At 43.5% G+C, this 14,044-nt stretch overlaps 1 protein-coding gene across 1 annotated transcript; it reads left to right on the top strand.

Annotated features, from left to right (window-relative positions):
- Positions 1-1,321: 1,321 nt before the first annotated feature.
- Odf1 (outer dense fiber of sperm tails 1) lies at positions 1,322-10,392 on the top strand. The gene is made up of 2 exons (XM_047527403.1): positions 1,322-1,641; positions 9,951-10,392. The coding sequence occupies exons 1-2, from the start codon at positions 1,322-1,324 to the stop codon at positions 10,390-10,392; spliced, it is 762 nt and encodes a 253-aa protein (XP_047383359.1).
- Positions 10,393-14,044: the final 3,652 nt, after the last annotated feature.

Below are 14,044 nucleotides of genomic sequence, written 5' to 3'. Positions count from 1 at the left end.
TCAACCTCCCAAACCACTGGGATTACAGGCGCGTGCCACCGCACCCAGCTACCTTTCAACTTTCATCAATAAAGCAACCTAGCAAGACCCTAAGCAACTTAGACCATGTTTCAAAATAAAAAATACCAAGTGGTAAAGCACCCCTGGGTTCAATCTCCAGTATCCCCCTCCCCGCAAAAAGACTTTCATCAATTAAAAAAGAAAATTGATGATCAATCCTTCATTGGGCTCAAAATACAGTTCAAACTTTTTAGTCTGGTCTACAAGTCCCTTCCAACCTGGCCATTATCTCCCTCTCTGGTGTCCACTTGTCCTCAGGTACTCTATGCTTTAGTCTGTGAAAAGGAGAGTCAGAGCCGGGCAGCAGTTCAAGGGCAAGGAGAAGTAACACAAGCCAAGTTTGAGGCTGCGTCCATGGCCCAGGAGGTCAATCCAAAGTAGAGCATGTTATACTGGTTGGGGCGAGGGTTTCAGGCCACCGTCCTCAGGAGTGTCAAGGACCAACACATGGGAAACACTTGGGGACAAGGCATTTGGGGGCTGAGAGATGGTGACCGAGGACAGGGCTCTGAGCACAGAAGGGGCAGCTTAAGGGCAAGACCCCCACCCACGGACAACTGAGGTCCCAGGACAGCCAGGACCCTCAGCAAGACAAGATCAGTCAGTTGAGGTGAGGCAGTGTGAGGTCCTGGGTTTGATCCCCAGCAGGGGTTGGGTGGGGGGAATGTGCAGGACTCCATATTTCGGACTCAGAAGGTCAAGGACAAAGGTTGATTGAGGAGGACTTGATAGGAGGAAGAGAACAACATGATAGTTATTTATATTCTTCCTGCCTGGAACCAGAGTGAATCCCAGAGTGGGAGAAAGGCTAAGTAAGCCTCAGGCAGGACCGAGGTAAAGGGCATTGAGGAAGGAAACAGGCAGCTCCTGCCACGGCCACACCAAGCCATGGCTCATCCTCAGAGCACACACAAGACAGGGACGTTCAAAGTTAGCTCCATGAACCCAAGAACCAGGATTGCTCGAGAGACCCACCCAATGTGAAGGTGAATGAAATCTCAACATTAATGTGTTCCTGAGAGTAGCTCTGTAGCTCTAAGGAGGGTCTCTGGAGGCCATGACTGGGTCTGGTTCACATGGCAACTAGAAGATTATGACATACTCAGAGGTTGGTGAGGTCACAGAACACAAGCCTTAAAGTAAGTGAACCATGTGTGCCTCATTTATTTTTAAAAGAAACCTCTGAGAAGAGCTTAGAACAATTTTTTCCCCTGAGTGCCATTTCCCAAAGGTACTCACAGAACAATAAGGTGTGACTGTAATGGCTGCACTGAGTTGTCTTTTGGACAGTGTTAGAAGGGACATAAAGAAGGTGGACAGAGAACTTAGACAATTGAGATGCATCGATGAATTCAGCACCCGATGCCTGTGCGACTTGTACATGCACCCTTACTGCTGCTGTGACCTGCACCCCTACCCGTACTGCCTGTGCTACTCCAAACGATCGCGTTCCTGCGGCCTGTGTGACCTCTACCCGTGCTGCCTGTGTGACTACAAGCTGTACTGCCTGCGCCCGTCCCTCAGGAGTTTGGAGAGGAAAGCCATCAGAGCCATCGAGGACGAAAAGAGAGAACTTGCCAAGTGAGAGAACTCGCTTTTAGATCTTTAGAGTTGGTCGATCAGCCTGATAAGTTGGAATGGGGCGGGGGCGTAACACTTGATACTTGAACAAAGATAGAAAGCTTTCAAGATAATGACTCTGGTGACTTAGGAAAGAGTTAAGGAAAGAAGAGTAAATGGGTCCATGATGGGAATTGTGAGACTCTCCAAAGACAATGTAACCATGTCGACTGGCAACAGAGTTAGTATAGTGGGAGTGCCAACTTGACAAATTAGGTGGCTTTAATGAGGGGAAGAAATAGGGGGTGTCATTAAAAAGCTATTGGAAGCAGCAAACTAAACATTTTTTCTGGTTATGAGTAAAATGATTTGAGTACATTAGGACTTACAGAAATGTCTGCAGGACAAGTAATAATAATTGATCAAATCCTTAATGTTTGCCACAGGCTTTAGGAGGAGAACAAATTGAACAGAAGAGGCACTTCCTTCATTTTGTAGGAAAATCTTTCTCCCCTTCCTCCCAACTCCAGGCAAAGACTTAAAGTTCCTCTGGAGTCGCAGCCATTACATTGGCCTCCCCCTCCAACTCCAGAAAAGTTGTGCAAATAAACTAGAAAACTGAGTTGCCACTTTCTGAGTAGACTTGAGTGGGTTTTCATCGAATTAGGGAATTTAAAAAAAGTTTTGGTTTTGATTCTATTTTCTTTTTTGCCTGGAGCAGAGAAGGAAACTTTTCTAACTGTCTACATAAGCCATTTAGTCTGTTACTACAGATGAAAAAGCAGGTGGAAAGCATTGTCCTCTGGCTAAGTAAATTATGGCACATCTAAACATTGGAACCACATGTAGATGTTAAAAGGATGGACGAGGCATGTTTAGGTATCAATGTGGTAAGTGAAAAAAGCAAGTACTGAAAAACTGTGTTCAATATGGTCCTATTATTTAAAAAAGATAAACCTGGAAAAACAGATGGTCGATGGATGGGTGGGTGGGTGTCTAGAGGGAGGGGGGGTCCCTTGACAACAGTGACAGTGGTGTTTCATCGGAAAGGGCAATAGCACAGTTATTGTCGAGTCATCAACCTTGGTCAAACATCAGGACTGGCCCTCCCTCATAGACTGGAGCATTCCCCTACAGATTCAGCCACATTCTCTTTGAACCATTGTCTATTTTTACTCCTTAGGGGATCAAGTTTATAAACTGTTCACTCTGTGAGGAAGGGCTCCTTCTGAGCAGGTCTGTGCCCACACCCGCTGAGGGCACAGAGCTTCCCTCTTCTCACACCCCTAGGGGGAAATAAATGCCTCCCTGTCCTTTGCCAGCAGGCTCTTATCCCTCTTCAGGAGGCCCTATTTCTTGGTGCTCAGTTGGCACAACTTTAAGTTTCATTCCCAGCAGAGTAGTTCATAGGAGAGGTAATGCTTTCTCTAGTTGGTGATACTTATTCTGACAATGTCTGGGTCTTTGTGTGTGTGTGTGTGTGTGTGTGTGTTTTCCCCAATGCCAGCAGCAGTATGTGAAGCTGGTGATTCCTTACATTAATTCCTGGATCTTGAGCGAATAACTCCAAGACCATTTTAGAAATCACCTCCAGCTTGCTATCTTTTATCTCTCCCTAGCCACTTTTCTTCCCATTCATACTACCTTGTGAGATTTCTATGCTCTATTTCTGACAGCTTGACATCTCACTATCCAAAAGGGCTTAGTGTCACCTGTAAACCTAAATCTTCAATTTTGCTGAATAGGGGTGAAAATGTTAAGCCCTGATCCCAGCTCCAATCCCAGAGGACTCATGCTATTAATATTTTTTTCTTCCAGTAAAATACCTCTTCTTTCATATCTCTAAGCTAGCTCCTGATCCTTAATAGATCCTGATGATTAAATAGATCCAGAAATATTATGTCAATGCAATTTTTTTAAAGACAATCTTTGGTGTGAAAACTTGTCCAAGGTTTTGTGGGTTTAGAATTCATATTCACATGACCTTTAACCCTCTTACAGAATGTTGAGGAGTTGGTTAGTTATGACATGTCTTTTCAGATGTCATGCTGCATTGTCCAGAAGGTTCTTTATTCCTTGTCTGTAGCTGCCTCAGCCCCACTGAAATTACTCTCTATATAAGAGTCAATCTGCTCTGTGTCTGGGTATTACTTTAATAATTGGTAAAAACCTTGACCAAAAAGTTTTAAATTTCATCCATAAGTTTCTTGAACATTCCTTAGTATCTATCATTATGTGTGTGTGTGTGTGTATATATATATAATAACTTCATGTATATATACATATATGTTTTTTCTTTAGATTAGGCATAGAAAGTCCATAAATTTCTTGAACACTCCTTAGTATCTATCATTATGTGTGTGTGTGTGTATATATATATATATATATATATATAATTTTATGTATATATATATGTAATTTTATGTATATATATATATACACATATATATATATATGTTTTTTCTTTAGATTAGGCATGGAAAATCCATAAGTTTCTTGAACATTCCTTAGTATCTATCATTATGTGTGTGTATATATATATATATATAAACTTTATGTATATATATACATATACATATATATATGTTTTTTCTTTAGATTAGGCATAGAAGGTCCAACTGACTTCCATTGTTTCTTTTCTTTTCTTTCTTTTTTTTTTTTTGTGCCCATGACCTTGTGCTCGTTCTTGCTGGAGTGGTTATTTCAAAAGCCAGTGTCAGTCAGGTATGGTGGCAAACACCTGTAATCCTAGCTACTACTTGGGAGGCTGAAGCAGGAGGATACCAAATTTGAGGTCAGCCTGGGCAACTTAGCAAGACCCTGTCTCAAAATGAAATAAAAAGGGCTGTGGGCACAGCTCAGTGGTAGACTGATTGACTACCTTGGGTACTTGCAAGACCCTGGGTTTAATCCCCAGTACCACAGGGGTTGGGTAAGGGAGGCAGTGTCTTCCTTAGTAGGCACCCAGTTTAGCATTTGTATTTCTTTAGCTTCTTCAATATGCCTGTTCCTTCCCCAGTTACCTTTTGCACCCCCAAGCACTAGCAGTGCCCCTGACTTTTCCTTGTTCTTCTGGATTCAGAAGGACTGAGGTAACTGGATTTGGTTTCCTTTGGGGAAGCCACACATCAGCCTGCATTAGGTTTATACCACTGCACTTCATGGGTTTCCCTGTCCCCTCTACTAAAGCAGGAGAAACAAACAAACCCCTGAGCATACAGTTTATGATCTAGCGAACAAATGCTGGGTGTGGCTCTGACACCTGGCACTAGTCCTTGTGGCCAAATGACTCTTGGTTGGCAGTTGTACCTTGAGCTCCACTGGCCTCACCCTCTGTACCCTTCTTTGGTACCGAGAAATGAATCCTGAGGCTGAGCTTGCATCCCCTCACTCAAGCACCTGGGGTTGGCCTAAATCTCAGCAGAAAATTCCCTCAAAAAAACTTCAAAACTCTGCCCTCTCATTTCATTTCCGGACTCCCCTTCACCCTCATGAGTCTGAAGTTTTCAGTGAATCTGCTCTTAGTTAGTGAGTGTGTGCTAGCCCGGGCCTTTATGGCTGGTGAAAGACTGCTTTCCACAGAGAGCCAGTTCCCCTGTGCCAAGTGAGAGGCAGAAGCCTTGGCCCCTGGTTCCCCTGTCATCATAATCTCTTTGTATCCGTTGTCTTGGAGCCCAGTCCCCCTTGGTTGCAGGGAGGAGGTGCCACCTAAGCCCCCAGCACCTCTTTCTTCCTGTGGGTGTGTCACTAGGGCCGGAAGCCAGGGGAGCTGTACCACTGAGCTCCACCTCCAGCCCTTTTTATTTTATTTTGGGTTCGTACCTCACCAAGTCACCCAGGCTGGCCTCAAACAGGCAATCCTCTTGCCTCTTGAGCAGCTGGGACGACAGCTCTATGTCACAATACCCAGCTGGCAAAAAACATTTCTATTATTTATTTGGACCTTATTGTTTAATGATCTAGGACTTGGGCCTTGGTCACTTAAAAACCCGGATTTTATCTGGGTCTTGTTTTTTATTTACTGGTGTGAAAAAATAACTACATTCTAGTAAAATCAAGTGTGATATGTTGGTTTCAAAAGTTGTGTTGGGGAAGTTGTTGGGTTTTTGTTGGTTTTTTTTTTTTTTTTCATCAATAATACTGTTTACTTCAACAAATAAATGCTTTCTGAAGTTGCTTCCTTTATCAGGAAAGAAAGAAAGGAAAAACACCTCAGGTTTTGGGTAAGTCTGTTTAAGGAAGGAACGATGAAGAAGAATACTCATCCTTTATTTGAGTGAAATCTATGTACCCAGTACTTCACATTCATTCAATTCTCTTAGGATCCCTTTGGGCCACTATTAATGAATCAGATCCATGGGCAACATTCTTGATCATTTGGACATCATAGAGCCCAGACCTGAAGACATATTCACCTGAATCAGAAGTTCCTGTGCTTCACCACCTGGATAGTGGTTCTTAAAGTGTGGTCCCTGGATTAGCATTAGCAACAACACCTGGAACTTATTAGAAATGCAAATTCTCAAGTCCACACCAGACCTACTAAATCTGAAACTCTGGGGGGTGGGACCCAGACACCTGTGTTTTATCCAGCTCTGCAGGGAAGTCAGACACAGCTGTACCACACTACCCACTCCCTGTTGAGTGATATTGTCTGCGCCATCAATGCAAAAGTCTGGGGAAGAGAGAAAAGGCAGGAAAAGAGGGGAGAGGGAAAAGAAAGGAGAAAAGAAAGGGAAGGATGTGTTTAAATGGGTAGTCTAAACACAGAAGACAAACAAAGTATTCCAACAAAGCTTAAAGGAAGGCCTGCTTCCCCTTGCTCTCGGGTGGATATAGTAATTTCTGGCATCTTTTTTACTTTATTAATCACAGGATGAATATTAGTTATATCTGTAAGAAGATGCCTGCTTACATAGCTCATCATGGGTGTGGGTGGTGTGTTTCACATTCAGGAGTGTGGTCTGATGTGCAGGTGAGACTCCGCTTCAGCAGAGCAAAAAGGACCAGCAGAATACAGACATAGGTGCCTGTGGTCTGAAGCTGTCCCCAGCTTTTCTGAGTCTTCAACAGAGAACCAAAGGAACTGATTGCCTGTGTGTACAGCTGCTAAACTCCATGTCAGTGATAAAAGCATAGGAGGCAATCTCCCTTTGCCTAGAAACCCAGAGAGCTATGGGAAATCCCATTTAGGCTGATGGGTTCCTCACCAGGAAGAAGTCAAGTTGCAAGTTCAGAGTTGAGTCTGATGAGCAAAATGTGATTCTGGCAAGTTCCCTTAAACCCACACATTCTTGCTAATAACCACTGAGCTAGAAGCAAGAAGAGACCTGACCTGGCCAAGAGTGTTAGGCAATTTCTCAAAAGACCCCCAGTGCGGGACAGCTGTACAACTGCTGCAGGGCCAAAGAAGCCAAAGTGGTAGGAATAGCGGGGAGAGGGGGGAATCCAGAAACAAAATACACGGAGCTGTACCTGGGATCCAGGAATCTAAGAGGAGATGGCCCAGGAGTTGGCCTTGTCTGATGGGTCCGGCTCCCAGAACCACCATCTATAGATGTCAGGAAGGCTTAGTCGGGCAGAATCAGCCCAGGCAGTTGCTGGGCCCCTAGAAATCCTGCTTAGAGTCTTTGACCCTCTTTTGTTAGGTCAAGCCCCCCATCTTTACATCAGGATTTGGTGCTGTTTGACTCTGCCCACATGCACACGGTGGAGATTCTGAGAAACCGAGTGCCTGCTTTGCTCTGTGCTTCACTCATGGCCTTGGCTGTTCTGCTTCCAGCTCTGATTTTAGTTTTTTGGTACTAGGGATTGGACCCAGGGACACTTTACCACTGAGCCATGCCCCCAGCCCTTTTTATTTTTATTTTGAAATAGGGTCTCACTAAGTTGCTGAAAGTCTTGATAGGTGGCTGAGGCCGGCCTTGAAGTTACAATCCTCCCATCTCAGCCTCCTGAGTCACTGGTATTATAGGCATACCCAACTTCAAGGTATGATCTATCCAGACAGGGCAATGTGTCTAGAGTTTGCACTGTTTCCTGCATTTTTGTGAGCTATTCTCTGCCCATCCAAAGAGATAATGAGCCTGATCTCTGACTTGGCTCTCAAAGAGCAATTTCAGAGTCTTGTTCTCTTCCTTTCATCTTAGTATGGCCTAGGGTATCCCAGTACATAAAAGATTACTGTACCCCTGCCACCCTCAGTTTCCTGGGATTAGGGGTGGAAATGGAGCTGAGTGACTGACAGTCCTCTGGGTATAGTACTCAAGTTGTTTTTGTTTGCCTCAGTGTCTTGTCTTCTAGGACCAAGTTCTACTTTTTCATCTTGTTATTAGCCATTAAGAATCTCGGTTTAGGACTGGGGATTTAGTTCAGTTGTTGGAGTGCTTGTCTCTCATGCACAAGGCCTTGGGTTTGTATCTCCAGCACCATACACACACACAAAAAGGATCTTGGTTTATAATTTTCAGTACAAGCGGATCACACTATTAAACCAATCCTGTGAAGGCTTGTCAAGTGAAAAGTGGAGATTAAATTCAGTATGCATAGCATGAATTTAAGAACACATACAAAATCCTGCATGTAAACACATACACACACACACACACACACACAAGAAAGTATAACACCAAAAAAGTTAAGTGTTGTATAGGATTATGAGTATTTTTAAAATATTTCATCTTTTTTTCTATATTTTCTGGACCTGAGTAACTAATGTAACAAAAGAAGTAAATGTTTAAACAAAATTCAGCATAAAAATGTGATACAGGGATGATCACCTGTGCATCACAGTTATTGTGAAGATTAAATGGAATAATTCTTTTAACATGCTAGCACTTTCCATGACATATCGTAAGCAAATAGCAACAACCACAAAAACAGACAAAAGCCTAGCATCTTAACTATGTGCCAATCACCTTTGCAAATATTTTTCATGCATTAACTAATTGAAGGCTCACAACAACATAATGAGGTAGGAGACTACTTATTGTCCCAGTTTTACAGATGAGGAAACTGAGACACAAAGAAGTTAAGAAATTTGTCCACATGGCAGAGCTGAAATTTAAATATTGATATGCTATGAGTCTGTGTTATTGGGCACTTGACTTTACTAGCTCTCAATGTATCCTAACTTATCAATCAGTGTGAGCTGCTATTAATATCTTATTGTTAAGGACTTACATGGTAGAACATGAGTAGCAACTGTCAGCTTCTCTAGGAACCATGACAATGGCATTTGACAACCAGCTCTGATTTGTAGCATTTTCTACTTCCCGTGGTATAAATATTCCCACCATGATTGATTTTGAAATATCAATGTGGAGTCACTAAATAAGGAGCTGGGAAAAGAAGCACACAATGAGCTATTGCAACCTGGTTCCCAACCAGCAACTGGTGGGTGGTTCCATTTCTGATGGACACATCCCTGACAAAAGTTCTGGATTCCTACTGGTACTACTCCACTTGAATCTGGAGCCACCTCATAGCAGCAAGAGGAGCCAGGCCCAGTGGGCAGAACCAGGCCAGATCTCTCCTGGCCTTTCATTTGCTAATGGAGCTTTTCAAGTGAAGGGTCTGTGTGATTGTCCAGTGGCAGAGTTGACAGTCATACTTTTTTTTTTTTTTTAGACAGGATCTTACTGTGTTTCCCAGGTGGTGGGTCTCAAATTCTTGGGCTCAAGCAAACCATCTGTCTTTTCACGTAGCTGGGACTACAGGTGCATATCTGTGCACACCTAGCTTTTGACAGACATCTTAAGCATGTAGTGTTTAAATGGTATCTTTTCAGTGGCATCCCATTAAGAAAAATACCGTCTATATTTAATTGCAGTAACAATAATGATAATGGTAATATTAAAGCAAGATTTGCAACATGCCAAGCATAGTGTTAAGTAAAATGCTGTCTCATCAAATCTTCCAACGGTGCTGTGATGCAGGTATTATTATTATCTCTACTGATGAGGAAACTGAAGCACAGAGAGGTTAAGGAACCCACCCAAGATTCCATAACTAATAGAAGGAGCTAGATTGAAACGTAAGAGAAAGGTTTGAATGGGTAAGCACCTATCTGTCCTCAACAGAGGCTGACCTATAGGGCAATGTGAGTCACCAAGAGGGACTCTCACTTTTTACCTTATACATGTCTGTAAATTTGATTTTTCATGATGACTAGCATTAGCTTTTGCTATTAAAGAGAGAGAGAGAGAGAGAGAGAGAGAGAGAGAAAGAGAGAGAGAGGAGAGAGAGATTCAAATATGGTTTCTCAGGCCGGGTCTGAGATCTGAGGTCTGAGCTTCTTCCTCTCACCAGGTCCTTTTTCTCAATTCCAGGCTCAGAAGAACAACAAATAGAATCCTGGCCTCCTCTTGCTGTAGCAGTAACATCTTGGGGTCAGTGAACGTGTGTGGCTTTGAACCTGATCAAGTCAAAGTGCGAGTGAAGGACGGAAAGGTGTGTGTGTCGGCCGAACGGGAGAACAGGTACGACTGCCTCGGATCCAAAAAGTACAGCTATATGAACATCTGCAAAGAGTTCAGCCTGCCGCCATGCGTAGACGAGAAGGACGTAACGTACTCCTACGGGCTCGGCAGTTGTGTCAAGATCGAGTCTCCCTGCTACCCTTGCGCTTCCCCCTGCAACCCCTGCAGTCCCTGCGGTCCCTGCGGCCCCTGCAGTCCCTGCGGTCCCTGCGGCCCTTGCAACCCCTGCGACCCCTGCAATCCCTGCTACCCCTGTGGAAGCCGATTCTCCTGTAGGAAAATGATTTTGTAAATTGTGCTTAGGAACCCATGTCTTAGCCGAAGTCAGGTACTCCAGCCAGGCAGCTCTTCCAGCATTTCTCTTCCCCTTCCCACGGCCCTTGTTGTTCAAGTACATAGGAAACTAAATACATAACTGCAATCCACTGCTGTCGTGTGCAAGTCTTTTTGTTCCGCCTACTATGGGAGCTCTGCAGAGTTAGTGGGCGTTGGAAGAATGAATGGATGGGATGCTGAGATCCGCTCTCCTGGGTTGTCCTCCATACCCCACCACCTCCAAGTTCCAGGAAGCGTCCTTAGACAGTCTTTCCAACTGATTGAATGAAACGGCCCGGCCCCAAAACCACACTGCCACAGCCGACATAGAGTACCCAGCACTGTGTGACAATCACTTTTTATTTTTCCTTTTAGTGGTACCTGGGGATTGAACCCAGATGTGCTCTGCCACAAAACTACATCACAACCCCCCCCCCCTTTTTTTTTAAATTGAGATAGGGTCTCACTCAACCAATCAGGCAGGCCTTGAATTTGCCATCCTCCTGCCTCAGCCTCCCGAGTTGCTGGCGTTGCAGGCACCACCACACCTGACTCTATGGCAGCTGTCTCTTCCCCTTAATTCCTGAAACTGGTTTTAGGCATGGAAGTTCAGCTCAAAGTTCAGGAGTGGAACAGTACAACTTTCACAAGGTGATAGCATAGTTCTCCTGAATTTGGATCTTCATGGACCAGAACCACTGAGCTCGTCTTGATTTGTGAGGACAGAAATAGGAGTAAAGGAAAAACAAGATGAGGGGAAGGGATGGTTTCAAACCTGACTCTGAGCTTGGTAACTTGAGATGCTGAGGCAGGAGGATTGCAAATTCAAGGCCAGCCTTGATCCTGTCTCTAAATAAATAAATAATAAATAAATAAATAAATAAATAAATAAATAAATGGCCAGGGATGTAGCTCAGTGTTAGAGCATCCCTGGATTCAATCCCCATACAAAACAAAACAAAACAAAACAAAACAGAAACTCTGATTCTTAGAGGGAACATAAAACCCTCTAGTTTGCATAGTAAGTCTTTTCATTAGCCTTAGCTGCATAAGGGTTGAAGTGGTGATTCTCTGCCTTCACTGCACATGGGAATTCCTTGGGAAGCTTTAAAAATATGCATGCTGGAGCTGGGTCTATAGCTCAGTGATGAGTTGCCTAGCATTTGCAAGGCCCTGGGTTTGATCCCAGTACTCCGGAGGGAAAAAAAGCCAAACCAAAAGATTTTTGGTACTGGGGATTGAACCCGTAGTCTCAAGCACACTAGGCAAGCACTCTACCACTGAGTTACATTGCCAATCCTTTTTCCTTTATCATCTTTTTATTATTATTATTCTTATTATTATTATTATTTTTTTTGGTATTTTGAGACAAGTTCTCACTAAGTTTTCCAGGCTGAACTTGCAATCCTCCTGCCTCAACCTCCTGAGTAGCTGGGATTATAGGCAAGTGCCACTGCACCCGGCCCAAAACTTTCTTCAAAAGAAGAAAAAATACAGATGCCTGTGTCTTCTCTCCAGAGAGTCCAATGTAATAGATTTGAGAGGCAACCTGGGCATTGAGATTTTTAAAAGCTTCCCCAGGTAATTCAAGCATATAGCTAAGATCAGGAAGCTCCGGGTGAGATCTTAAAGTCTTTTCTTTTAAAGCTTCCTTCAAGTTCAAGACTGAAAAATATCGATGTTAATAGAAGACATAGTTTGCTTTCAATTGAGGGAACTAATAGCCCTCTATTACATGTGGTGAATAAAAAACATTGGACATTCCCAAAATGAATGACCTAGCAACTAGGTATAAATGAAAATGTGCTAAATTGTAGAAAAGTCCTCACATCTGGCCATGTTTTGATTATATGTTCATAAATATTCTAGTTTCTAAATTATAATTCTTTTTTCAGTACTGGAGATGGAACCCAGGATCTTGCACATACTAGGCAAGCACTCTGCCACTGAGCTACATCCCCAGCCTGTTTATAAATTTTATTTTGAGGCAGAGTTTTGCTAAATTTCCCAGGCTGGCCTTGAACCTAGGATCTTCCTGCCTCAGTCCTCCAAGTAGCTGGGATTACAGATGTGTGCCACCATACCCAGTTAAAGTCATACTATTTTTTTCTTTTTAGTGGTACTAGGGATTGAACCCAGAGGTTCTCTACTACTGACCAATATTCCCAGACCTTAATTCTTTTAAAAATTTTGAGAGAGGCTCTCTTAATTGTAGAGGCTGGTTTTGATCTTGTGATCCTTCTGCCTCAGCTTCACTGGGATTCCAGTTGTGTACCACTACAACCAGTTTTTAAGTTACAAATGTTTTTAACAAATTTCACCATCTAAAGTCAATGGAATCTCACTGGGGTCTTAATTCCTTGAACACATGGGGACCTCTGTCCTCTGGAAGGGGCCATTCCAGGGCACTCCCAGGAACAAACAGTTCATTTTTCTATTCGCTCACCCACCTACTCACCCTCCCATTAGTCCAAGCATTCATCCATTTATCCATCATCCTGCCAGCCTGACTTCCTTGTTTGAAATGCCAGGTACTGTGTTCTGCAACAGGGAAGGAGAAAAAATACCTTTTCATGAATGCTTTAAATTAAATGCAAGGGATGGAGAGTGTAAAATGGGAGTTACAAAGAAACTGAATTCAAAAGGGCTAAGAGAGGGCAGAGGGGCCTTCCAGACTGACCATAGGCATTTCCATGGTGTGTACTGATGACATCACTGCCTGGCAAGATGCCCCAGGGAAGCCAGAGTCCGGCCTGTGGAGAATGGTCTTCCTTCATCTGCTGGCCACCCTCACAGGGAAAGACTTGATATAAAGACAGGTGGTTATTGACTGAGTACCAGCTCTGGGTAGGGCGCAGTGCCAGGCACTATTGTTAATAAGTACCTTTCCAGGAACTTCTGTAGGGGAAGGCAAGACCAGCATCTCTGGCATAATTGTCAAAGCACTTGACAGCGTGTACCCAGAGCTACATTGTCTGGTGTGCCTGTGGAGTGCCCTCTAACATCAGCAAAGTGCGTGTGGGAGGTGACGGCAGCCAGACGAGGAGGCAGGGCGTGGGTGGGGGCCTTGTCTGAGGCTTTGGGGAAAAGCAGGGCTTGTCCCATGAACTGAGAACTGGAAGGAAGTAGATCTGAGGGAGAAGAAACACTTGCTGCTTCCAAAATTGTCGATGCACCCCTGGACTTGGACAGCCCTGCCATGGTTTTGAATGCAGGTTTTTAGATCAGAGTCCAACTGTAAATGCTTTACTTCATCTACATAGTGGGCAATGGGTGGCGGTGACTCTTGAATGGTCAGGGACAAGGAGTTGGCCCAGCAGGGAACTGAAAGATGAGACTCTATGTCACGGTCCACATGTGTATAATGGATGAATACCTAGATTAGGTAGATATGCCAGCTTTTAATTAATGTGCTTGGTAAATAGTATTGAATTAAGGTTGAAGAGAAGATAATTAAATGTCTTAGTGTTCACATGGAATATATTCTAGAACTGAAGAGCTATTTAATTGTATCATGAATAAAAAATTTCTCAAGCATAGGACTGAGGGGAATCTATACCCAATGGCTACCATATAGTGTTTGATTATCTTCAAAACTCATATAGAGGGTATTTTATAAAATTAAATTA

This window comes from Sciurus carolinensis, chromosome 1 (assembly GCF_902686445.1).
Source record: "Sciurus carolinensis chromosome 1, mSciCar1.2, whole genome shotgun sequence".
Taxonomy (NCBI): domain Eukaryota; kingdom Metazoa; phylum Chordata; class Mammalia; order Rodentia; family Sciuridae; genus Sciurus; species Sciurus carolinensis.
Note: the sequence above shows the minus strand (reverse complement) of the source record. Positions and strands in the feature narration are given on the sequence as shown.

Excerpts from the sequence above, each read along its gene's own strand:
- Odf1 (XM_047527403.1), top strand. The coding sequence starts at position 1,322 with ATGGCTGCACTGAGTTGTCTTTTGGACAGTGTTAGAAGGGACATAAAG. Across the intron at positions 1,642-9,950 it reads GAAAAGAGAGAACTTGCCAA|GCTCAGAAGAACAACAAATA; the intron begins GTGAGAGAACTC and ends TCTCAATTCCAG.